We start from the raw sequence: 27607 nt of genomic DNA on the forward strand, positions 1-27607 counted from the left end.
TTGAGCACTGAGCCCCCACCTTCACGGGGCTTGGTGCTCTAATCTGCCCTGTACACAGAGCACATTAGATTACCGTTGGTTACATTTGCTTAAGCTATACAAAGCACTTTTCGTTGCGTTGCTTATCAGTAACTGGAGCGCTTTTTTTTTTATTTTTTTTAAACAAGCGCTCCAGTCACTGGTAAGCAACGCAACGAAAAGCGCTTTGTATATCTTAAGCAAATATAACGGAAGCTAATGTAATGTGCAAAGTGGCTGGGCACAGGGCAGATTCGGTGCTCTAATCTGCCCTGTGCACAGTCAAAGAGCACATTACATTAGCGTTGGTTATATTAGCTTAAGTTTACTTTCGAAATGCTGTTGTCTAAACCACTGCATTGTGCAGAGCGTTGAACCCTGTACTGTACTTAACGTTTTTTTCTTTATCATCACCTAGCTAAGTGACCTGTTTCTCGAAACAGGTCACTTATCCAGGTACTTATCAGGAAATGCTAGAGTTCACGTCTGTTAGCGGTGAACTCTAGTATTTCTCTAGAGTGCTGCTAGGAGACGTGGGGTGAGAAGTGGACATGTGTGTGTATAGTCTGGGGTCGAAGTATAAAAAGTGCGGAGTTCTGAAAAGAAGCAGCATGAAAGAAATTGCACCATTTTAAAACTATTATTCTGAACATTTCCTTTGATCGGAGGTCAACGGACAGCTCCACCCACCTCTGAACTCTGCGTCCTCGGAACTCCGCCCCTCCTCCAAACTCTGCCCCATCCCAGCCCTTGTGTGAACCCCCTGCCAAATCTTTTCCATTTCCACCAGTGATCGTATTCAAGACTATGAAATTACTGTGAGGCAACATATGAAATGTCTGACTAATAAAACCAAAAGGGACAGAACCAACTGCCAATCTGGTCATCATCAATTCTCAATCCCATTAACAGAGAATGAACTATTAAGAAAGATGTCTTTGTCATATGAAGTCATGCCTTGAAAAAGCTCCCAAGTGCGAGACACGGGCCACTTGTCAGCACGTTATTTCTTTCTAAACAACACATTAGAAACAAACCCCATCTCAAACGTGCTAGTGCAGTCATTGGTTCTGATGCTTGAATACATTCTAACAAACAAAGAGGTCAACGCTCGCTATTCTACCGGTACGATAATATTCTCAGGTGGAAGAGCAAAATATTGAAGTAGACTGTGCAGAAGGAAGAGGGAGATCTACAAGAGGAGGGAGAACACCTTCAGGTGGAAGAGGGAGGATTAATGGGAGGAGAATAAGAGATCATGACGTCACGCAGAGGACAGAGGTTACGCATATGTGAAGAATTGCCAGTGATGACAATGTCGCACCAGACCAAACACCCTAAAACATCCCCAAGATTATGCTGCAAGTCCATATGGACACCGAGGGATACTGTCATTCCATGGAATGGTGGTTTGCAAGTCCAACATCTTTCGCAAGGTCATTGTGTTCACAAATGAAGATCACCTCCTTGCATGAGAGGCCCGATTTCTCTACTTATTTCACCCTTTTCAACTCTTGGGCAAACTCACTTTCTTATCATTTGAAGCTCCTGGTGCCCATGTTGTCCCCGTTTCTCATACTCACTTAACACTTGCTTTTACTCTTTCCCCCACTGACTCAGACATTTTCCCCATAGGCTGTTGACGCTCTCTTCACATGCTCTTAACTCCATCTTTACATGTTGGAACTCTCTGCATTTCATTGTGGATCCTTGCTCCACTTCCTAGGTACAGTTATGGAATGGTATGTAATCATACAGAGGAAAATAACTTAAATGAGGCTCCTATTTTTCCTATTTTTATTTTGAGATCACTGATCTATTGTGGGTGGTGTGAGAAACCTGATGGTATTCTCCCCCGGGAACTCCCCCGGGATCTTCAATTCATGTGGACAGGGAAGGGCCATCACTTTTGGATCCCGACCCTGGGGTTGGACAGGCGTGGGAGGATCACCTGAGTGGAGGGTTGTGGGGGATTGGGAGGGGACTGCCCAAGGGTGAGACATGGTATTCCCCCCTTCCCAATTGTCCACCAACCCACTCCCCCTGAGCCTTTTCTGGGGTATTTCCAATCTCACCCCATCACCCCCTCCCAATAAGTACTGGGATGAGGGAGAGGCAGTCAAGAGCAACGAAGATTACCCATAGGAACAGAATGGAGAGGCAAAGGGTGGCCTACTACATAGCACTATTTGGCTGCCACCCTTATAGTCAGGCAAGGTCAAGCACTTTACTACAAATGTGCACAACTGACTCCACTTGACTCTCCACTACACAATAAAAAGTGTGGTTCTGCCTGAAGCAGTGAGCGAGCAGGGGTTCCTGGATGGAACTTGGAGGCCAAGGAGCAGAACGCTGCAGAGAGAGGAGCCAGGAAGATCCAGTGGAGTGCGAGACGCTGGCCCCATGTGTCAGAGGGGCTTCAGCATGGCGAGGGAGCTGTGTCTCCAAGGAGCCGGAGCGGGAATAATTGCAGGTTGTTGGCCGGTCCCAGGCCAGTGCTCGTTCCCTGGGATGTGTGCTGGTCCCAGGGGATGTCTGAGGGGCAGGTGGTAAGACCCTGACCTCAATCCAAGACCCTGGAGAACTGCTCGCCAGCACCATCCTACTTAGTTGAGTTTCGCGAATTCGAAAGAGAAACTCAGTAGCGTGCGGGTGGCTGGAGCGGGAGCAGAAGCAATGGAAGTGGGCAAGTGGCCCAGAGATTGAAAGCAAGAGAAAGCAAAGCACAGTGAGAGAAAGTGAGCTAGTGGCACAGAAACCAAAGAGATAGCAAGAAAGTGAATGGAAAGCAAAGAGCGGGTGTGAGCGACCAGAAAGCGGCGAAAAGGGTGCAAGCAACCCGAAACGGAAAGGACAGAAACAGTAAACGAACGGTAAGCAAAGAGAGGGCACGAGCGACCCAAAAATGGGAAAAAAGGTGCGATGGACCTGAAACCAAAATAGACTGTGCAAGAAGCACAGGAATGGTAAATGTAGATTCAAGAGTGCAGGAAACAGTAAAGAGAAGCGTGCAAGCGACACAGCAAGGTGAAAAGAGGGTGCAAGTGTGCACAAAAGAAAAGAAGGTGTGCAAGAAGCACAGTGAAGTGGAAAAGAACAAAGTTAAAGAGGCACAGAAGGGAAAGGGTGCCAGAAGAAAGGTGCAGAGAATAAGGAGAGGGGCTAGAAGTCTGAGTGGTCACGCCTGGGAGAAGCAAAGAGCTCTGTGTTCTCGAAAGTCTCTGATATTAACCCCATGAAAGAACTATGCACTGAAAGGGGCATCCTTAGAAGGAGAACTTTTAGTTGAAAGACCAAAGGGGCCTAATCTTGGGAAAGGGAACCCTGAGAGGCCCATAGAAATGTTGTGAACTTTACAGAAAAGGCCTAGGCTTGGGGAAGGGATCCCTGAGAGGCCTAAAAGGAACGGTGTCTTTTTGTTTGGAACTGGAAGAATAGAAGCTTGGCAGAAGGGAACCCCAAGAGACCCAGAGACCTTGTGAACTTTATTGACTTGCTACAAAAGACCTACGTGGAAAGTTCTGAGAAGCAACCTCTTTGAGGTGAACTATTTTTTAAACGGGCAGAACTACACCTATTAGGTAAGGCTACCTGAAACCAGATGTGCTTCATATTTGCTTTTTGTCTTTTAAGAAACCCCCCATCACATTTGGTCTAAGTGTGAGGGCACCCATAGGTTTGGACGCAGATGAATTTTGGCTTTGGACTTACAGATATCGACGGCCCTTAGAAGCATCAGTTGAGTGTACAACCCCCTTAGAGTTAGGGTCAGATAGGCATTACACCAACCCCACAAAATATGACAATAAAGGTTTGCAAACTGTTACTTTTGAGTCTGTGTCTCTCCTGATACCATGCCTGTCTCAAAGTGGTCAGAAGGCCATCTAATGAAGTCTCATATGCTATTGCAAACTTCTTTTAGCTCGTTTTGAGTATGTGGTCCTGGGTTGCTCATAAAGCTGTCAAACCAAATGTGGCTGCTTAAGCTCCCAGTGTGTGCCTTGGGTTGATCAATATCACACTATTTAGTTTTTTGGGCATTGCCTGTGGGGCACCCGTTATTATTAAGATTGATGTCTCCAAGGGAGCAAGCCATTTTACCACACTGGTAGCCCAATTTAGCTTGTTGGTTGCATTGTTGTACCAATATATTATTTTTAAATCCTGCTGTGAGCCATTTTGTTTTAGGGGCATCCTTTGTTAAGGGCAACCACACGGTAAGCTTAAAACACCTTTCTACCTAGTCCTGGTCTCTGGGCTGGCAGCATCACAGCCTGTGGTGGTGGTCTGGGTTCAGTCAACTCTAATCCGACAGACCTCGAGCATATGTGTTCATGATACAGGAAGATGGCGCCGCTTCAGCGAGGATAAATAATTCAATTACCCTATTACCAATTTTAATAAATACAATGTATTAATATAGTGAATGAAACCTTAAAACCCTACCCTAGGATTTTAGGCAAGTATAAAGGTCTGGGTTGAGTGGCAGGTGCAGGGACCAACCAGATGCTCTGGACTACTAACGCTATGCCCTAATACCCTTTTGTGATTGGTATGCTGATTTTCGGACACCTCCTGTGAGTGCTGGCGTTGAAGGGGAAACACGGTACCTAAGCTCTCTTTATTCTGGAATTTTACGGATATTTATCTGCCCCTGGACATTGTTTCTGCACCCAGTTTGGGACCTGTGAGTTTTAGGCACAAGACTGGAATTGTAGCATTTACCTTAGATTTTCTCTATGCATGTTTAAAGTCACACTTTCATCTTCAATTGTGAACACATATTTACACTGTAATTATTTTTGGTGACACTGTAATTATTTTCCTTGCCGTGTACCGCCTTGGTAATTGTTGCTGAAGTGTATGTATCTCGATGCATTCGTGGCCTCTACATCACTTCTGCAGTCGTGTCTCCTCTCTGGAACCTTCATTGACTGAGATGTGCATTTGTATTTCCATAACCTGTGCCCCAGGTATAGACATACTGTGGCTTTGCTTGTGGGGGCACCTGGGATCCTAAATGACTATTGCAACTGTGGTTTAATAACTGGTTCCCTTCTCGTCCCACTCATCGTCTGTATCTGTTGTGTGCCTGACACCAGATAGTGGGCCTGCAGTATAATACAGGAGTGGGTTGCATCTATTGTGAACGTGTACTGTGTACTGTTTTTGTACAGGCACTAGGTATCTTAACTCTGTGTTGAATTTTATATGGAGAACTGTGGGGAATAATTGTACCTTTGTGTCAGCCTAGAACCCCTCTTCCTGGAGCTAAGCCTGACTGCTCTACCACACTACCATTTTAAGACGTTAGGCTTTTTTTTTAGGGATGATCTGTCCCACCTTAAAGTTATTGGTTGTACAGCCCTCACCAGAGACTTGTACAAAACGCCCTTAACACTGGTGACTAGAAAGAGTGCCAGGAGAGTCAAGCATAGGCCATGGAATCGTTGACTCTTCTTCACACCACACAAATATTAGTATAAGTACGATTACTTCTGGGATGGGACGTGAGTTGAATGAAGGTGCAGGGAGTTGTCACTAAGCGTTAACTGCATACAAAGGAAGGGGCAGAGGAGCCACGAGAAGAAGGAAAACATAGGAGCTGAATTAGGGCCCTGAAAGAAAGCCAACGTGGCAGAGTTCACCATCATTGCTGGGGTTTCTGCTTAACACAGCAGATGTTACATTGATGAAATGTAAGAATGTCAAAGGAACGACAGCTCTTGAGCTTGCCTTGTTTCCTTTCACACAGGTTTGGATCCAAGGCCCACATCGAGAGACTGGAAGAAGTGAGCCACGATATAGCAGAAACCGAAACCTACCAGCTGAGGGACACCGAGCTGATCTACGGGGCCAAGCACGCCTGGAGAAATGCATCCCGCTGCGTGGGGCGGATCCAGTGGTCAAAGCTGCAGGTAAAGCCCAAACATCTGCCCTGGCATTGGTTCTCATGCACCAAGAACCAGTGAATCGACGAGAAGGGACCGACTGGAATGTGTGTGTACCATTCATGGATACAGTAGGATAGGAGGCATATGAATGCCTGGGGATTATTGTATTCCATTCATTGGTACAGTAAATAGAACAGGTAGGAATGTCTGGGGCTGTTGCCATCCCTGTAGTGGCAAAGTGAGATAAAGTGATAACGGTGAACGGGGATACTATTATTCTGTGCAATGATGCCGCACAATAGAAGGGATGTGGATGCCTGGGGACGCTCTGTCGATTCTATGTTCATTCATCGACAGTGTTCTTTTCCCCAATGCATGTTGTGTCAAAATTGTTTTTCACGAAAAAAAACATCAAATATTTTATTTTTCATTTTTGGGATGTTCCCCCAAAACCCCTCCCCTAATAATTGTACACTATTCCCTACTCCCCCACCCCTTATACACCCTTACCCACAACCCCCTATATTTTTTGGAGATGGGTTTCTTCCAGAGAAAGAAATTCGGTAAAAAAAACCACTGTCGATGAATGAACGTCTTACCCTGTCGTTATTACATGGCATGATACAGTGAGAGAGAATTCATGTGAATCTCTCGGGTTGTTGCTATTCCATGCAGAAGCCATCAACGCCTGGGGATGTTGAAAGGACATGAACGTCTGGGGCTGTTCTTATGCCATGATGTTAGATGGAAGGAATAAGAATGTATGGGTGTAATTCAGTGATGCAGATGCTTTGATTCCTTTTGGTGATGCAGTGACATAGAGTGGATACAAAAGTGTGGGAAGGTTCTTTTCTCCAGGCTGGGATCCAGTGGGATAGAAGGACTTGACTGCCTGGTTACAGGATTTCATTATTTACATTGATAACATTGTATTGAACGGGTATGACAGGCTGGGTTCAGTAGAACATGCAGTGAGATAGAATGGATTTGAACAGTGGTCGAGGTGTACGAAAAGAAGTAGAGGAACTATGTTCTCTACTGGCCTGCCCCCGCCCCCGCAGTCCCCATTGCCACGCCCCCTCCCACGCACAATACAAGCCCCCAAACACATGCGCCTGCTGTTTAAAGGAACGTTAAGTGCAGTGCACTGAAAGTACACGTTTCAATTTCTTCCCACACATTTATTTTAAAATAAAACCATTCCGGAACAGTTTCTTTTTTAAATAAAATTTTAGGAACAGTAAAACTTAATTAAAAAAAAGTAGAGAAGCACAGCTCCCAACCGCTTTGATCACTGGATTTGAATGTCCAGAGGTGGTGTTATTCCATGCAGGGGTGCAGTGGGAGTTAAGGGATAAGAGTCTCTGTACAGTGATGCAGTGAGGCAGAAAGACCACGCAGAGCAACAGAGGTTCGAATCCCGGATCCGCGCTAAGAAACCAATCTCGAGTACGGTATTGAGCGCGTTATAAAAAAAACAATTAAATAAATAAAGGTAACACATACTTATTCCGTGCAGAGATATGATAAGAAACAAGGGAGGTGAATGGCTGGGAATGTTGTTATGCATGTGTGTATCATCAGGGCGCCGATGTTGCCTTTAATCCTGAAAGCCTGCATAATTTTTATTAGAAGTAGAATACGCTGAAATAGTGATGAACCTTACAGCAATCCACAGTTTATTATATAATTCTGAGACTTAAAAGGTAGAAATGCAACACACTATTGATGACGAAAAAAAATAAGTGTGTCCAATTTAAAGATGTGATATTGCGATAGTTTGACTGATGGTGTCAAAGGCAGCCATACAGCTCCCACAGTATTTATGCCCTTCATACCGTCCACATCAGTCTCCCACCTCCAATCATTGAAAATCAAGGTACTACATGATTCTGTGCTTTCTACAGGACGAAACGGTGCCTGAATCTGAGCTCCTAGCTTGTGTGACTCAGCGAAGATTTGAATCTTTTCTAGCTCAGTGCCGTTCACCAACATAAGGCAAATTAGAAATGGCCCTGAGGTTCATTAGAGCAGAAGCATAAGTTGTTTTGTAATGTATGCTAATTTGAAAGCAGATGGAAAAATGCATTGTTATAATGAAGAGCTCAGGATATCATTAATATAGCTTTATAGACCTGTAGTCAGGGGCTATGGTGCATTATGGGCGCTTGGTCCTTTAGTGAGGTGTGAGGAACCATAGTACCTGGTATAGCCCGAGATGTTGGTCTCTAAAGGTACTATAACCTGCCTTTGGTATTAAAATGAAAATGCGTATATTTGGGACATGGATACCATGTGAATCCGCCTGGGTGTTTCCCAGGGAGTTGGCTGGCAATACACTCTACATTGCTGCCGGTAGATTAATGGCCAATCTGCGGGCTCTACCGACTCATATAGCCCACATATTGTCCAATCAGCATGCACAATGGCCACTCCATTGGTTATAATTTGACTTGCGACAATGGGCTCTGAGGCCCGTTCCTAGAAGATGGATAGACATCTTCCTGTGAATCCGGGAATAAGCTGATTTAATTAATAAGGGTTTTAATTATATATGTATTTGAATGTATCTAGCGCTTACACCAAAGCACTGTACAGCATTAAAAAAAAGCAGTAAAATAGATAATTAGACTAAAAGCAATCAGCATGGTGTAAAAACCTTAATCGTACAAAGAGGCGAGAAGAGCGTCTGAGAAGAGCAAAAATAAACAACTCAGGGCAGAACAAAGAGTAGGCAAGAGAATTCCAGAGTTAAGGAGAAAGAAGGGAGAATGAGCGGAAATAAAACCATGCAAGGGCGCCAACAGTTTAAACAAAAAATGGGAGATGACCCAAGAGACTGAGCTGGGGAGATTAAATTAGGATCAGTGGAGGAAGGTAATGGGCAGCTAAGTCGAAAATGCATTTAAAAAGTACAGGGGTAACAAGACTGAAGATGGGCATGACATGAAAGCCAACCGTCACGCCGTCGACCGGCGGAACGGGGCAAAGGGAGATGGTTGGTCAAAATATTGCATGTCCCTCCTGGAAGGAAGATTCGGCTGGAAGATCGGGTGGCCTAAGCCCTCCTAAGAGTGAGGAGACTCTTCTTTTTCCTGAGGAGATGCGTTCTCGACCTGGAGCAACACCAAACACATCGGCAATTAAACAGTTTCTTGCAAAGACTAGAGGTGAGAGTTTGACAGTGAAATCGATTGAAAATAGCAAAATAACCGAATACTTCCCTTCCAATGTGAGACGACCTGAGTGGTCAGAGTTGGTGGCTCAAATGAATAGCTTGTTGGCCCGGCTAGGCTCACGCATGATGGAATCGATCCTTATGGGTTGGAGCACCAAGGCAAATCACCAATGTCTCACACTGCATCAAATCTTGCAGGGGAGCCACGCGTGGGAGGGACGGTGGACGGGAGTGACAATGAAGGTAAGGAGGACCGAGATGCCCGAAATAGCCAGGTTGCCCGAACAAGTGAGAATTGCGATCTGCAGTGTGGTAGTAACCTTGGAAAATCAGTAATTATGGAGAACAGCCTGCATGGCTCACCAGTTTTGCCATTGATGAATTCCACTGGTGTTTGCAGGGTCTATGATGATACCGGCACGATTCCAGTATTGTTATATACGAGCCTAGTGAAAGGCCCAATAACAATTCTTAGAAAGAAACGGGGGCGGGAAAGCGTGACACACCCCTATTAGATCCTGGGGCTGAATTTGAGCATGCCATAATGTCCAACTCTCGCACCTCTTTCTCCTCAACTATGAAATTACAGACACTGGACTGTTTGATGTCTTTGGTGAATCATGCAGTTAAAGAAGTTTCTTCACATACGGAAACATTGACTCTAATCGTGGGGCATTTAGGGGTTAAGGCCACACATTGAATGTTGCCTGCCTCTTTGACGAAGAGATCGTTTAAATGGGAGCAGACAAGGCAATGCCAAGGAGCCCACAGAAACAGGCCAAATGTACTGCAGCGGTTGGAGAGTAAACATTTAAGGAAGAACCTTTCACTGTGTTTAGGCCAAACCATAAATGAATGAGGATTATACCCAATGTTCAAAATTGGGCCAGCTCATGTAGAACTGTATTTGTAATATGCCGGTTACCTTCAACTTCTACCTTTCCAGACGTTTTGGGATGCATCTTCAAGCGGTAGCCAGCACAATCAATCATGAGGCCTCATGGGAGTCATAGTCCAAAACGTCCGGAGAGCCAGAGGCTGCAGAACCATGAAATAGGCCCATGCTCGCTTTTGGATCTTCTAGTGTCCATTCCGATGGCAAAGAGCAAGCACTGCCAGCAAGCAGGCTTATAGATTACCCCCCAAATAAGGATCAGAATATGAGACACCACAAACTCTAGTTGGGACGTGGTGTAGTGGGGCTCTTTAAAGGGCTATAATTGATGTACTCTGCAGGAACAGGCATATTCTAGAGAGCAGAGATCAAGTCACCAGTGAACGTCTGAGTCTCAATGACGCTGGTATTGTTTACATTAGTGCTTGGTTCGTTATCAGTAGGCCTCAGCCTATATAAGTGACCAGCCTTTTAGTCTTTCCATTGCTCGGATGTCCTCTTGACAGATCCATGCAGAGATGAAGAGCAAGGTTGCGTGGAGACCAGAGGTTCTGTGGGTCTACCAAACCACCTGTGCCTAACTGCTTAGATGAAAGGCCCACCAGGACATGGGCTCCCTCTGGTCTTTTTTGAGACGTTTGGCATCAAAAGATACCAGCAAAGCATTTCTGTCAGATGGGTCTTGGCAGGTTTCTGCTGAAAGTCCTCCTCTCTTCTTCCTTTAGGCATTATTCCTGTGATGCTGGACATGTCTCAAGGTTGGACAAACTAATTGAGAAAACTCACTTTTTAGAAGGGAATATTGGAATTTGAATGTGAACACTGGTTCCAATTAGGAGAGCAAATCTATTTGAATGTTCTGCCCATCACCCAAACACTGGTGGCTACCACATTATTTTTAAGTTATAAAACTCATTTTAAAGTGGGTTTTTACTCTAAATGTCAGATCCAGCCACGTGTGCATGAGTAGCTCCTACAGAAGGCATCCTTCAAGGAAAGAGTTTGTTCTTCCTTCACAGTTTTCAAGTGTGGGTGATTACTATAATAAAATGTAAAATCTGAAAAAAGATCTTCCTAGTCACAGGGCATTATTTCTTCCATTTAATTCACTTGAGCCAGTCCTGCACAAGGTCAATAATTACAATTAATGTTTTATATGGTGCTATACAGGTTTGCAACATATAGAAGACCAAGGAGGATGATGATGGAAAAGTAATATGAACGAGGTTGTATGGGAACTGCCATGTTTCCTGTTTATGTGCATTGCTTGGCATGACACCCTGGTAATTTCTTTGGGGTAATCCAGGAAACTCGAATACTTGATTTGATTTGAATCATTTGTAACACGCACGCAACAAACTAAATCGAATCCTGGCGCAGATGGAGATATAACAAAATGTAGAAATTAATCGCCCAGTAATGGTGTCATAACAACAGCGAAGAAGGGAGGTGATTATTTAAAAATATGAGATTTAAGGCCTGCTCGGAATGCCAGAAAGGAGTTGACCCTCCTTAAATTCAAGTGGAGGCTATTCCGCAATCTGGGGCCAGCTACTGAGAATCTGCAGTCTCCTCTTGAGACGCATTTCGTCCTTGGTATAGTAAGCAACAATTTTTCTTCCGACCTTAGGGCCCGGCGGGACAGTACAAATTGAGCGTATCCCTTAAATAGCTAGGTACAAGTCCGTTAATGCATTTAAACACCAAACAGCCTATCTTACATTTTATGTGATCCTCCACCGCTAACCAATGCAGGGAGAGGCGAAGGCCAGAGGTTGAGGTGTTTTTCGGTGCACCAAACACTAATCTGACTCCTGCATTTTGTGTCTTTTGAAGGCGATGGATCTGTTTGGCTGAGACACCAACAAGGAGCCCATTACAATAATCCAACTTGGAGTTGCCTAGAGCTCCAACAACCACTGCACAGTCAGATTTAGGCACATAGGGAAGCGCCTGCCGCTGCAACTGAATATTATATAAGACTGACTGCACTTTAGCTGACACTTAACCAGCACAGCCGAGGTCGCTGTGCCAGATACATTCCAGGTTTTTTACCCTTGATACATGGAACCCAGAAACTGGGGTGGAGTCAAACTACTGCTCCCATCCAACAGATGTTTTGGTCCAAAGAGAATCTTCTTGGGGTTGAGCTGTAGCCAATTGTGTGCCATCCATTCCCCTATTTCTTCCAGACACCTGCCTACCTTAACAAGAGCATTCTCCACATCATCAAGTCTGATGTACAGCTGCGTATCATCAGCATAAGAGTGGAACTTGAGATGTTGTTTCTCCAAAATGTCCATTAATGGGTAAAGATAGCTGTTAAATGAAAGGGGAGAAAGTGCAGAGCCCTGTGGTACACCACAACATTGTGCAAGGATTTCAGATATGAAACCTCCCACCTGTACCCACTGTTTGCATCCTGCTAGGAATGAGGCAAACCAGTCAAGGGCACATGCGTCAACGTTCCCTTTATTTTATAGACGATCTACCATGGTCCACTGTCAAATGCAGCGAATAGGTCGAGCATCAGAAGCAGGGTGAGTTTGCCTTCATCCCCTGGCTGTAACAACTCATCCCATACTGCTACCATTGTGGTCTCCGTACCAAATTTTGGTCGGAAACCAGATTGTAGAGGATGAAGAAGACCGTTGTCTTCAACAAAATTCTGGAACTGGCATGCAGCCACCTTTTTCAGAATTTATCCCGGCCATGGAAGGCCTGCAATGGAGCGGTAATTCTGGTAATGCTCAGGATCAAGACTGGCCTTTTTGAGCATGGGGGAGATGGCAGATAGTTTCAAGAAGTCTGGGATCACCCCCTGCATAAGAGACGCATTGTTGAACTTTGTTATAAAAGGAGTTTGCTCTGACGAAATCTGCTTCGCCACAAATGCAGGAATAGGAAAGTGTGTGTTATTGGTAGGTTTAAGTTTTGAAAGGAGGTTGCAAATTTCCTCCTCTGATACCTGTTTAAATGTAAAAGGGGCAGTCCTAGTGGTTACGTCTTCCAATGGAGAGGTGGTCTCAGTCATAACGGTCGGGGGGGGTCATACTATCTGACTCCCTTTGAGACCTGATATTATCCTGAATATTTGAAATTTTGTCCATGAAGAACGTATTCAGGCCATTTACATGGTCTAAGGATAGATCCTTTACTGGAGCAATCGGGTTAGGATTAACAAAGTGTGTGATTACTTCAAATAGCTCTTGGGGGTGGTTTGCTGCAGCTGTAATTCTTCAGGCTAAGAAGTTGGATTTTGCTCTGAAAATTGCTTTTTTGTAATTGGTCAGCGCTATATTCGCTGACAGGGCATGTTCGGGCAATTTTGAGGCATACCATCAGTTCTCCTGATGTTTATATTCTGTTTTAATATGACAGAGCTGTGTAATGTACCAAACTCTAGAAGGTATTCTGGGGATGCTTTTTCTCAGAGGGGCATATTTAGCACAGATGTTCATTATTTGGGCCCCCTGTTCAAATAAATTATTACATCCTTGAGATGAGGCACAGAGACTCGTTGCCTCCCCTACCTCGTTACAGGTATACTATCCAGCTCCTTTTTCTTGCGGGCTGATTTAGTACCATTGGATATGGAAGCAAAACTTTCAAATTTGTCTGCCTCGATAGAACAAGCCTAAGGTAATGGTCTGTCCATAACATCGATACGGTAGCAGTCATGTCAATCCCTCTCCCCCTCGGCAGAACTGCATCCAAGCAGTGGCCAGAATTATGTGAGCCAGTTTGAGTTAATGTTAACAACTCCTGTTGATTAAGTATTTCCCAGAGTTGTTTAGAATCTGACTTAGTATGATCTTCCAGCCAGACGTTCAAATCACTGAGACATAGTATCTCTTTATATTTTATACCTATAATCCAAGGAAATCATCAGAGCCCTCTAGGAATCTTGTTTCCGGCCCCGGAGGCCTGTAGACCAAAGAATGTTTACAGAATATTTTGGGGTGATGGTAAGTGTCATTAAACCAATCTCAGAGGAGTTATCCCACTTGATGGATTTGAAGTGGGCTATCTCCAAATGAGATCGGTAAATGACTGCAATGCCTCCTTCAGTCTTACCCTGTCTATTAATGTTTTGAATAGGGTAACCCCCGGGAACTAGGCGATGAAACATAGCGTGCAAAGTATCCGTAAACCAGGTTTCTGTCAAAAACTATATATTTAATTTATAGGATTCGATGAACAGATTAATCTCTGTGGCATGTGCCACTGCAGACCTGGCATTTAGCAAGGCAGCTTCAACAGTGGTAAATATAGCCTAATGTGCCTCCAAAGGCCAACTCTCTGCCTTTTTAAATAAAATTCCTGATGCACGAATTTTGATCAATGTACAAAGGGAGAAAGCCCCTATATCATTGTTCATGCTACGCAGATCATTCCCGTTGTAATAGGTTCTGGTCATATTTACCTCTGGGTCAGTATAAACAATATAATGATAGCAACCAGCACAAATTAGTAGGCGACACCTTTCACAGACCGCAGGTAAAGAAAGAAACAGCGTGACTCACCGAACGCCACACTCAGGCCGCAAACAGGCCTAAACAGGCTTCGCGTCAGCGCTGCATTCAGCCTGCAGAACATGCTGCAGTCAGCCTGCAGTTTAGGGAGACACTGGGCCTCATTACCAGTCCGGCGGTAACTGTTAGGAAAGATTTCTTAATTGTGGGTAATTTTCCTTCCATGTGGCAACCCCTAAAATTTTGCTGTTGTTTTCACCAGGATCTAGACTTTGCCAGAGAAGTGCAGCCTTCTGCCGCACTCCTCTGGGCTTTCGCTCCATTCTTATGGGGAAACTGACATGCCCTTAAGACAGTCAGTACCGGGAAACGTTGTTTTCCATAGTTCTTTTATCATGTTGCAGCTTTTGCGCAACATGACACAAGAGGGCACTGTAAGCTAAGTTACTGCTTTCTTGGGTCTCTAGTCTGCTACAGGCCCTAGATACTCTCTTGGGATTGTTAACGAACGGTGCAAGTGAATCACGGATGGGACTGGTGGCAGCGATCGTTTCTTTGTGTTTTTGAGCTCCTTTTGGCGTTTAAGCGCATTTCTCGCGCTTAGCCCAAAATGGTGGCCTGGCTCCCAAAATGGCCAGACCACGAGGCTCGTTGTCCTGTCAGCTGACCGTCTTGCCCCCTTCACCTTCCCCAGGTCGAGCCGACCCGGGGCCTTCCTTATTTGGGCATGTACTTTCCCGCGAAACACAGATGCTTTCGTGGGCTTCTACAGGCCTTGTGTGTGCCTCCAGGATGTGGGCTGGGATGTCTGGTCCCAATACACATCCTGGGTGCTGGAGAGTCTAGGGTGGTGTGAATGCCTGGGACCTCCGTGGTCCGTGATAGGTCCACGTATGGTGTGAGTGTTTTGTGAGCAGATCTCCCATTGGGTCCCCTCCATTTTGGCGCGAAGGGAACCGTGGATAAGAGGGGGCTGGAAACACCAGTACCATGTCGATCTCCTGAGTTCTCACGAACAAAGGAATACAGGAGCCAAGTATCCTGCAACCACGAGGCTGAACCGAGGAATCGCTGGTGACCCGCTGAAGGACTGCTCATCTGCACTGCTGTCGCTTTGTGAAACCCTTTCTACCTCTGATCGAACGAGAAGGCCTGTACTGGTACTTCGACCCTTGGAATAGTGGGAACAACTATTCTCGGCATCTTCACCATCTCCTGCACGTAAGCCTTCGGAAGTGTCTCTGTGCCATCCAGCAGACTGACCAGCCTACCCAGGAGTCTTGCTCTGTAACCGCCGTCAGGTTGTGTTGTATTACGAGTCCTTGTCACTCTCACACGATTCGTACACTTGGCATTCCCAGGTCTGAAGTGAGTAGTGTACATTTGGCTGAAATACACACGGCCGCTCCATTGCCCTGCTGTGGTAACAAACTCTGCGGGTTCACTGCGTTTGGGACGTCCTCAACTCAACTTCTGCTGCTGCGGAATCTACATGACGCCGAGACGTCCCCTGCTCGTATCTAAACCTGCCAGCACTGAAACTGACGTGGAGAAGCCTGGGTCTGCTTGCATCGGCGACCGGTGAGTAGCATCGTTAGGAACTGGTCACCCTCCTGCAGGAGCTCATAGCTTTTCCCCGCTGTGTCTAACAGCACGCCTTTCCGTACTCGCGCAATGCTTCTGCCCACAGTGGAGGCTGCGCTTGAGTCGCAGAGCTCTGTTCATCTTCATTTGTTCACCGAACTAAACTGCCTGATTCCCTCGAAGAGACCCCCCTTTTTTGCCCGTTGGCACCAGCGTGTGCAGGTACTTTTGAGCACAAGGCTCCACTCTTCGTAGGGCTTGGACTTCCTTTTAGTTAGGTGCCTCTGAAGGCGGACTGGGTCTAATTATTATTCGCACTGCCTGTTTTCCTCCCCATCTAGGTGGTCTACACATTTCGTGCGTCTAACTCGTTAGATTCATTTGTATTTGTATATATATTGTATTGGCTTGGTATGTGTTGGTTTACTTGAGTTTTATTGTGATTTCTCGCTACGGTCAATGTTACAAAGGCTCTGTAATAAATGTGTATATATTTTTAATATAACACCTGCTTGGAGTAATTTGTAAGTGTCCTTGCTTTGTGTGCTCATTGCAGGCTTTCAGTCACCCTCACCCCTCCTGAGACCTAGTCTTGACCGCCGCGATCGCTCCCCTGATTGGTCTGGCTTGTCCAGAGGTTACCCTGTTCCAAGAAACTAGGCTGGCCTTCTGAACCTCTGCCCCTCCAGGACAGAGTTCAGAAATCCATCTTAACAGTAACCGTGGTGGTAAAACCGCCTGGTTACCACCGGACTCGTATTACCATTCCGCCTCCGTGACTCCCGGAATTACCAGGGCATTACAGCCCTGGTGTCCCGGGAATTCCGGAGGTGGAATTCGGTAAATCCCCATTCCCATTGAGTCCTATAGGACTCAATGAGAATGGGGAAGTGGAAACACCGGCACCATCTCGTGATGGTGCTGGTGTTTCCACGTCTGCCTGCAGGCGGGAGGTGTTCAACCGGCCAAGTCAGACCTGGCGGGAAGGTCACCTTCCGCCTGCAGGACTCGGGATCGGGCGGTCCGGAATTAAAAGTGGCGGCGGGTTTACCGCCACTGTTAATTCCGGACCACCCGACCTGTAATGAGGCCCACTGTCACAGTCGTGCTCCCGTGCCGGCAAACAAAACAATTGGTTTTGAATAAGGAGCAAGAAAAAGAGAAAAAGATCATATCATTGTGGTTAACCGGCACTTTCTCTATACCGTAAAGGACAACACGAGTGGTCCACAGAAAATATTTGCATGATCTTTTGATAAGATTTTTAAGATTGGTTGGACTTTCCCATAACCCACCACCAGATCAACAATATATCGTTGACACACTTCCTGGAAGGTCAATAAAGAAATATAGGGTCCAGTGCCTTATGGAAATTGTTCCTCCTTGAAATGTTGACGTAATTAACAGTACAGATTGCTCAACAATACGAGCAATACCTGCTCACTCACTAAGAGACAGACAAAGTAAGACAACTTTGTAGAGGCAGGGATAGCTCTCCTTTTCTTTCCCTCTTAGATAGGAGGTCCACCACCTCCCACCTAGGCACAGACGCCCCACACCAGGGAAAGGGTGGTCTTCTGTCTAGGGACTGATAGCTTACACATTTATTGTTACAAAAATTAAGCTTCTAAGAAATGTCTTTTCCTAAATAGTGTTTTTGTGTGCTAAAACGTTTACCTTAACTAACACGTAAGGCCATTTGTTATCCTCTATCAGAATCCGTGATTGTTTTTTGCATTGCACAACAGTGACAGCACTTTGTCGCCCTAAAACGTGGGGCAAGGGGTGTTTGAGTGCAAGCTGGTTTTGACATACCTTGTTACACATATGCTCGGCACCATTTTAAATGCCACGTGTTTTTTATGTTACACATTATTTATACAGTGGCAAATCACCACTGTAGTGTTTTTAGAGTGCTGAGGCCTGTCTGGAAGTTGGAATATTAATAGCGTTCCCCTTTCTGGGGTATCCTGATCTTAGCCTGCAGAGGAAAAAAAAAGAGAAAGCGAGAGAGGGAGGTGAGAGGAAGAGAGTGAGGGTGCCGCAAAGATTGATAAAATGCAATTATGGCCAGATCGAAGGGTATGTTGTGTGAAAGCTTGTGAGATGTAGATTTCTGAGGTGGATCCGCGATCAGGGTTGCATAAAGAGATTGCTGGTTTATGGTGCCTGCTAACCTAAAACAAATGGGAACCCATGTTTGTATGTGATTTTCGGAATTGTCCTAATGTAACCCTTCACTTGGAGTCACTGTTATTTCTTTGCTTTGTTGTGATGTATGTGTTTATTTATCAGAAAGTTGTACTAAGGCAATGGCACCAGGACCATAGGTTATTGCCAGAGGTCCTGGGTGGGCAATGGCACCAGCCCCATGGGTTATTGCCAGAGGCCCTGGGTGCACAATGGCACCAGACCCATGGGCTATTGCCAGAGGCCCTGGGTGGGCAATGGCACCAGACCCATGGGTTATTGCCAGAGGCCCTGGGTGGGCAATGGCACCAGACCCATGGGTTATTGCCAGAGGTCCTGGGTGGGCAATGGCACCAGACCCATGGGTTATTGCCAGAGGTCCTGGGTGGGCAATGGCACCAGAGGCCCTGGGTGGATGTAAGCTTAAAGAACATAGGTGAAGATGAAGAGTGAGATTGTGTGGAGTAGCCCCTGTGACAGGTGTAACTCGGAATTAGTAGGCAATAGTTGAGGTGTGATGAGGTAGAGGCAGGTCGAATGTCTAACGGAGACATTGCTTATCCAGTCCCGTGTTAAGTTCAGGGATTGTAGCGCCTTGGGATAGTGCAATTGGCAGGCTCATATTACTCCGTAGGGCAATAGTGTGACGTCTGAATGGCCGGTCTGCCAGAGCTGCGGGGGCCACTTTACTTGCCAGATGTTCTTCCAAACGCGCGATTACCAACATATTTTTCAAAGAAATGCACTTTCCAGCATTAGTCAGTTTGTCAAGAACGGGATACATTGCACTCTGGGATTGTGCGCCCCTTTTTGTTGAGGTGGTTAGGACCATGTTTGTCTTCTTCTGATCCTGGTTGCGGGGGTGCGGGCGGCGTCTGACGAGCCATGAAGTGGGGGATACGGGCTTGCTCATCTCCCCTAGCATGGCTTCAGGGCAGATGCATGGGCTAGAGAGTGTTAGAAAGTGGTAGTGGGGGCAGGGAGATTGCTGGGGGTGGGGGAGCAATTAAGGGTTTGGGGAAATTCTGCGGAGTATCCAGATTATCACAGATGTATACTAAAACCAAAGCTATTACTATCAAATCAAATCCAAGCGCCAACATTCATACAACCTTCCAAGCCTGCCTCCACCCTTAGCAGCATGTAATGTAGGTCAGCATCAGAGATGCCCCAATGCAAAATCCATATGTAGGTGCTGCCACTCTCCCCCTGAATCCTTGACACCCCATCAGGTTCACCTATAAATGCCTTGCGTACCAGAATCAAAATGCCAACCACTTTCTTGTGGTGGACTTTAACATGCCATGGTTCAATTTGCATCCAATAAGCTGTGCCTGGCAAACACAACACTGAGACACATGCTAGGCCTTCAGTACTTGGGTGCGGGAGTACTGAAACCCCTTCTGCTGCAGTGCACTGAGTACCTGGGCCAAGGCTGAGCACCTGCTGCTGTTTTCCCTGCTCCTGTCTGCTCATCTGCTGAGGCAGTGCCCTGCACGTGCCCTGCACGTGGCCTGAATACCTTTTTGGATGTGCATTGCACCAAGATGCACACCATCGGTTCCGCCCAGTGGAACACCCCCTACTGTGCTCTGCTAACAGTACAAACAACAACGCCTGCACCTCGTCGGCGACCTCCGGCCTGTGCTTTGCTTTCCAGGTGCTGTTTTTAATGTAACATGGAGTATGTGTGATTGCTGAATGTAACGTGACCACAGATTGACCAGATACCACATCTCTTAAATACTTGAGTGACATTTGTACATATCGCTCTTTTTTTAATCGGCCAAATCGGCCATCTCACCGATGCATCCTGGCACTATTTTTGGGCGCAGATTTCCGAGACACTGTTAATCATTTCACCACTAGGTTGTTTCTTGTCCTTCATTGGGGGTAAAAGCACCTGCTCGTGCATGCCCTGGCCACTGGACATGCGCAGACGTTGAGAGGGACGGGAGTGTGGCCATAGACGTTTGTTCAAGCACGTGTGCGTTCAGGCCCCCACGGTTACCTGAAAGATCAGTGGATGTGAGGCTGGGCACCTGCCTGAAGTACCGGGAATAAACGGGGAACCTTGGGTGGAGCCTGGGGAATCTCTCGCTATCTGGGAGAACTCTTAAAACAACTGGGCACCACCTTTAAAGCCACTCCACCAGTCTTATTGTCTCACTGTATGGAGTGATCACTACTGAGCATTGTTTTTTTCTTTACATTCTGATCCATGTTGTATTATTTTTAAGAGATACAGTACCGTTTAGTGTAAAGCCATTACTGTATAACAGTACTCTATTTCCCGGAATCAATGTAACACTGAAATGTCGATACAGCTCCCTGATATCAAGCAATGTGTGCCTTTCAGTTGACACTGGCAATGGGACAAATAAAAAGTACAGTCAATTCCCCCAGAGACTCCCTGCTGATATGATATGTTATTTATAACACGCTTAATACCCAGAGGTTTCTAAGTGCGGACTGGCGATCGAACCTGTGTTGCTCAGTGTCGTCTTGTTTCCAAGGCGAGCACGTTGCCACTGAGCTATCCTCCCAAGACTCTGGATGGCCAAGGGTGAGTCATGGGTCGGACAATGTTATAAAAGTTGAATATAAGCACTTTATGGTAGATAAATACTTAACAGTACATTCCAAAACAAGACCGAGGGAACCTTGCTAGCCTACATTAGGGTTGTACAAACGTCCTGTTGCCAGTAGAAGATAACGGACTATAACAGTAGAGACTCAAATGCCTTTCCTTTTTCCATCAGAGATGTAGGACTACATGTGCAGGAATGCCTGGTGAATAGGAGTCCTGACTACACATAACCTACACATCCCGTAGGTTTCTGTAACAACAGACACCACTGCAGGCCCTACTATGCAAGGATCATCCCACCAATGTAACAAGGTAGAGGGCATAGCACATACTGCGCTGTAATTCCAGGACTAGGCAACATGTATTTGTGTGAGCTATTTTGGTTTGTATTTTACAATGCAACCCTTCTTGTACCACCTAGAGCCGGGGAAGGTGGTTGGAAAGGCATTCCATACTGTGAACCAAAACATTCTGCACTTCTCGGTGACCCCTTGTTGCCCTCACAGCACCAGCTTCTTCAAAATCGCGGTTGAGCTCCAGCTGCCCTCCTCTCACTCCACTTCCCTGCCTACTTTTCACATCTGGCTGAGTGCCGATGTCTACATTATTTGGCCAATCAGTGCTATCAATGGTGCTTGGTGCTGCAGAACAGAAATGTCTTCCCATGGGAGTATGATTGATACTGTCAAGGTGACCTCCTCGCCTAACTTGGTGGTCCTTCAAACCAATACAAATTAAGCAATTTGCATGATAGAACGTCTGCTGACATGACAATGGCCTGTGCATTGCTGAAAACCGAGAGAGAGATTGCAAAGTGCACATTTACTGCTGGTGCAATTCTGAGCACAGTATTTGCCAAGACCGTACCGATCTCTAAATGAAAACCAACAAGTTCTACCGCAAGCAGGGGATCATGCCATGCAAAACGTTTGCCTTCGTCCCTGGACCCATTTGGGGGCCTCGGGAGCCGGCCATGAAACTGAATAGGCCTCACAAGGTACATGAGACTATCCTCCCAAAAACCAAGACAATCTATGCTGCTCCACCGGTAAACAAGGTTCTTTTCACCACCCCAGGTAAGTTACTTCGATCCACTATACTGTACAGTATGTCTCTATCTCTTCCCGTGTGGTTGGCTATGACATTTTCCATTTCTGTATTGGCGTTGTTCCTCTTTGCCCAAAACAGATTTTACAGCCTGCTCCATTACATGTACCGCATTCATTCTCTATCGACATTGAAAGGGTTTGATGCTGTATGGGAGAACAATACCGCCTGTTCCATTCGTTCTCCCATAACAAGTGCTCCTTCATTCTCTGCAGGCATTGGAAGGGTTTGATAATGTATGGGGGTACAGTAATGTCTGTTGTGTCCTTCCCATGTGTGAGAGGCCTTACAGTAACATTTTGTTTTTCTTTTCCTTAGCTTGAACATCCCTGCCAGTGTTGGACATATTCTTGATTTAGGTATTAGACTGGGGGCCTGGCTGCTCACTTCCAGCCCCCGAGACAGGGGGCATGGTCTATGAAATATTTGCAAGATATCATTGCCAAAAAGCCCCAGCATGAAGATAACATGATTTCATGTGTAACCCGCATTCCAGAACTTAGCCATGTCAGAGCTCATTGGGACTGATGCCCTATCCACACCTGTACCAATCATGTGGTATCCCATCCCTCTCGTTGCACTCTACCCTCATGACCTGACTGTTGCCCCCATCAGAACAAGCCTTACCGCAACTTTCCCTTTGGCCGCATTGACTATCGCAGCTTCACCCTCAGCACATGCTACTGTACAATGCCACCACAGTAACCCCAATCCTTGCCTGCAGCCCAGGCAGGGTTGCTCCCCAGGGTCGCACTCATCCACTGCACCCACACCATGGTTCCCCTATTTCCTGGCTATCCTTGTGAGCATCGCAAGGCGATTAGGTAATTGTTAGCCTCTACAAACATTCCCCCAGAGAACTAGTCCACTTAGTGTATAAAACGCCTGGTAACCTTTCAACGGTATCATAAAGAGTATAACAAGTTAGCTATGATGAATTGGGACAACGAGGCATCCCTTCCTCCTAATCTGAGCACCACGACAGCATAGTCTGTGCACACAAACTTCACAGGATCACACCCAGCACAATTAAGCACCAGATAAAATGGGTGCCGCTGCCTGGCTGACATGCTTGGCCAGCTTTGCTTTCTGGTTTGCCTGCTTTCCCACTTTAGTCAGACCAGTGACCCTCCCAGCCAACTCTCCCTGACAAACCACAAGCCCCTGCAGATGGGAACCCCCCCCGCCCACACCCCTAAACAAACGTGGACTCCTGTTGTCATGTAGCCCTTTCATTATTTATGCATTCCTTTTGCATAAATGGCTGTCACTAAACAAGACAAAAGTATAAAGCTCACATCAATTGACATTATGAAACATTACTATACATCAAGGGCATAGTACATTACTACTATATGTGGCATACACGTAATGAGGGTTGGTGGGGAAAGCAGGTACCCGAGCTTCCAACTGAATATGTAGGGTGGGGTGATGGGAGTTGCAGCAGAAAACAAATAATAAAGGCATCCCTTATCTGAATACATGTGGCTTGGGGATGGACAGAAAATGAAAACAGCTTATGCCATTAGGCAGGGTTCCCTTTTGTAGATGTTATCCTGCCAACCAACCCCTGTCGCACCCACTGCATTGGCAATGTCTAAATTATTCTGCCAGCATATTCCTGCTATGTATCTGGCGGTGTATGACTTCCCTACCCATTAATAATGAGCACTCACAGCCACCAACCTAGGTTTTGTGTATTATCTACTAGTTTCTGTTGCCTTTGTAAGTGGTGTGATGAATCCAATGGAGTCCTCATTGATCTCCCGGTTGTGACCTCCTCCAATGTGGCCGAGCCTGGTAGTCATCATCTGATTCTGACCCTGGAGGCGGCTATATGAGGGAGGATCACATGGGAGGGGACAACCTCTGGCGAGATTGTATGGCTTCATTGGATGAGGGTATCCTCCATTTGGCCTTGAAGATAGTCCTCCCATACCCAAGACCCTTATGGGCTATTGTCATTCATCTTCACCTCCCTCTTTGAAGCAAAGGGAAAACCTTTCCCCACATCAAATGAGCCAACCGCCAACCTTGATCTATCTTGCAGAAATTACAAGACCGCCTTCTCCAGGTCAATTTTTCAATCATCCAAAAATACTTTGAAAGTGATTATTACACCTGTGCCCGGGAAATTTAAAGGACGGAAACAAGATGTGTGAAGCTGCAGTTAGGAGACAACGTTACACATCTCTGAGAGGGTCGCAGGACCAAAAAGCAGAAGCTGGTGAGGTGGTGCCGGGCGGCTCACCAGCAAAGAAAGGAGATGCTGACAGAGTGGGTCACGCTGCCGGGACACCAGGACCCAGGGAAAGACTCCTGGGTGTTCGCCAACTGCTACAAGCAACCCATTTCTTACCGGAGCCTGAGGTAAAGCAGGCGAGTGGAAGAGGCACCACGAGATATGGGAAAACAAACAGGAAATAACCACAAAGGGAATCCAGGCAGCGTACCTTCAATGAACAACCATGAACAAGCCCGAGAACCTTGGCAAGAGCTGGTGAGTCAGCCCAAAGACAGTGGGGACCCCAGGGCGTATCGGCGATCGCGCCAAATACCAATAACAGTAACAAGAACCACAGAAAGAGAGATAGCAAAGAGACAATGTAAAAACGGGAAGAGAATTAAAACCCTGGTCCGTATGTGAATGCATGGAATGTAAATACCTGGGAACACCAAAGTGAAATGTATATCAAAAAGAAATACTATCCAACCAAGTAAATATACAATTGTGGAAATGGTTAGAAACCCTGTGTGAATGCATGAAACCCTGGCTGGAGAATATACCAGGCAGTGACAAGTTTGTGAACACAAGAAGCCCTGGTAGGAGAGTATACCAAGCAATTACAAGTGTGTAGGGTACAAGAACTTCCAAGTAAAGGAATATCAGAACTGTTTTAAGCATATAAGGAAAAGCCAAGCCAAGTCGTGGCAGAAGGATCTACAAAGCTAGGGCACTTTCACTGTGACAGTGCTATTGTGGGCCAAGAAAGACACAAGGAATTGTTGTATTCATTGAAGAGAAATGCAGGTGAGGGAGCCCCCACATTTTGGAGCAAGAACTCTTCATACATAAAGAACCTTTGTGTTGGAACTATTTATTCTTTTATGAACACTTTTTCAAGAACTTCAAAGGTTAAAGACATTTCCCTTTTTACCTTTATAGGTCAGTTTTAGTGTGAGGGTCAGAATATAACTTTTGGACATAAGGACAGTTTGATATTGACATCCTGACACAGACAGATCCTTAGTTTTGGTTTAGGTAGGGACATTCCTCTTAGAGCAGGATCAGAGAGGACTTTGCCCAACCCTTTTATTTTCAATTCAAGTCTGTAATCAAAAACATGACTAACGTGTCTGAGTTTCATTCCTGACTCTTCACAGTGGGCAACTTTCTTGAGGACTTTATTTCTATTTTGTATCTTATAGCAATAGAGAGAGAACTATCTGTTACCTGCACATAATGTGAATTCTTTCAATAGTGCAGCATCAGCAATCTATGCCCTATGTAATCACGCTATTCCTGTGATTTTAATTCTGTACAGTTTGCAGTTAGTGGCACTAACTGTAGTGCTATCTTCAGGCACAGAGGCGTGTGTCCCAGGCATGTGTGCCATGTGGTATGTCCAGAGTGTTTGATGCATTGATATAGCAGGCAACATTTATGATTAGTTTTACAAAATGGTGTAAAACCACTTGGAAACAGTGGTCGAAGTGGGCGGGAGTGGTTGGGAGCGGTGCTCCTCTACTTTTTTAAATTAAGTTTCACTGTTCTTATACTTTTAATTTGAAAAGAAACCGTTCCCGAATGGTTTCGTTTTAAAATAAAAGTGTAGGAAGAAGTTCAAACTTGCACTTTCAGTGCACTACACTGAACGTTCCCTTAAACAGCAGGTGAATGTTTTTGGGGTGTGTATTATGTGTGGGAGGGGGCATGGTGATGGGGTTTGTGGGGAGTAGATGCAAGCCAGCAGGAAACATAGTTCTGCTACTTCTTTTTGTACACTTCGACCACTGCTTCGAAACCTGGATCCACCTGGATTTCTCTGCTGAATTAACACCCATTCATAAAATCAATAGTGCATGGAGTGGACTGCTTACACAATGTGAATAAGTAAGCGCTCCCCTCTGTGCAAGACTCAAAGACCGGGGAGTCATGACATTGCGGGCAGTCCATTGAATCAGATTGATAGTATCTCATACCTAAGCAATTCCAGAACATTCTTTTGAACCAGATTTGTGTCTGCCTCCCCTTGCTTCCCGCTAGGGTTTGTTTTTCTGCCTTGAGGAAGGCGCTAGTGGATACCAAGTAGTTGGCGTGCCGAAACATGCTTATATGCCTGTATCACAGGAAGGGACATTGTGAAACTAAGATTTTGACATACACGTAGGCAGACTACGTGCATGAAAATGTGTTTAACATGCCAACCAGGGGTATTAAGTAAAAAGCTACACAAACATGGACTAGAAAAAATTATGAATTTCATATATATTGCTTGTATTACTTGGATTTTTTGTCATCTTTGTTATTGTTTTACCTTGCATTTTGTCAATTTTGCTATGCAAACGTATTATTCGGTTTCACTGCTCAAACCACTAATGTATATTTCAAATTTGTATGTATAATAAAGACAGATGTACATTTCTACGATCTATTATGTCAGATTCATAACTTCACGTAACCATGCTTTTTAAATATTTGAGATACTATTCATGACATTTTGCACGATATGATCCGCTCAAAATAATTGAACTTTGCACAATGAATTGTGTTGCTTGCAGCGTTGAGCATACTCTTTTTATAATAAACTCAAAGACCTGCATTGGGTTTTGGTTTAATGGCGGCTGGGCTTTGTCTAGCAAATGAGCCTCAACATTGCCAGACAAAGACATTCCAGCTAGTTTCTCAAAGAGTTTGACCAATCTGGCAGGATGACGCATCATCTTTGTGCTGGAGCTCTACAATCTCTATGTGTGGAAATGCCTGATTGTGAGTTTCATATTTTGAACCAGTATTTCAAGAAACGCCCACTGAAATCCCTTTCAAAACAAACCCCTTTTTGTTCTCCCTGAACGGATCAGATCTTGCCAAAATGCATATCATGGTAGTAGTAGACATTTATATAGCGCCTTTTCCCATTTCTATGGCCTCAAAGCTTGTGATAGCAATGCCCCCGGGACTGAAATCCAAGTATGGGAACATTCTCAGAAAAGGCTTAGAATGCTTGTGTGCATTTGGTCAAGATTAGGAATTGGGTGGGCTGGCCAGGCTCCAGTAAGCAACCCAAGAGGTCAGACATGTGCTGAGCACCAGTGGAAGAGACTAGTTATGTGTCCAGCTAGAACTAGTACTGTTGTAGGTTGTCGCTGTAGTCTAATAGCAGAGGTGTTGAGGCAGGTCTGGTGTAAGGAGGCGAAGATGTTACATGTACAGCTAGACCAAATTTATCATAGTCCTAGCTGAATTCTAATGTGTGTTGATGGATAGCCGTGCCTGCAGCAGATGTCCACCGAAGTGGTGCTTTTATACATACCTTAAGCTCAGATGGAGCTTATCTTTGATCTCGCTGTGTGTTCAGATCATCTGTGTGGGAAGACAAGCTACCCTCATAGGCTCCCCTAGGAACTATAGACAGGCTACCCTCAATGTCTTCTAAGCGCAAGTAGACTGGCAAT

General features: G+C 45.6%; 1 protein-coding gene across 2 annotated transcripts in view; it reads left to right on the forward strand.

The window, feature by feature from the left end:
- Nucleotides 1-27607, forward strand: part of NOS1 (nitric oxide synthase 1) — an 833905-nt gene that overhangs the window by 573594 nt on the left and 232704 nt on the right. For both annotated transcript variants that reach the window (XM_069619207.1, XM_069619208.1), the window contains exon 6: nucleotides 5774-5936. In XM_069619207.1, the coding sequence (XP_069475308.1) occupies nucleotides 5774-5936 (163 nt within the window). The remainder of the gene's footprint in view (nucleotides 1-5773; nucleotides 5937-27607) is intronic.

Source organism: Ambystoma mexicanum, chromosome 10, assembly GCF_040938575.1.
Source record: "Ambystoma mexicanum isolate Mex_15411 chromosome 10, UKY_AmexF1_1, whole genome shotgun sequence".
NCBI classification, from domain to species: Eukaryota; Metazoa; Chordata; class Amphibia; order Caudata; family Ambystomatidae; genus Ambystoma; species Ambystoma mexicanum.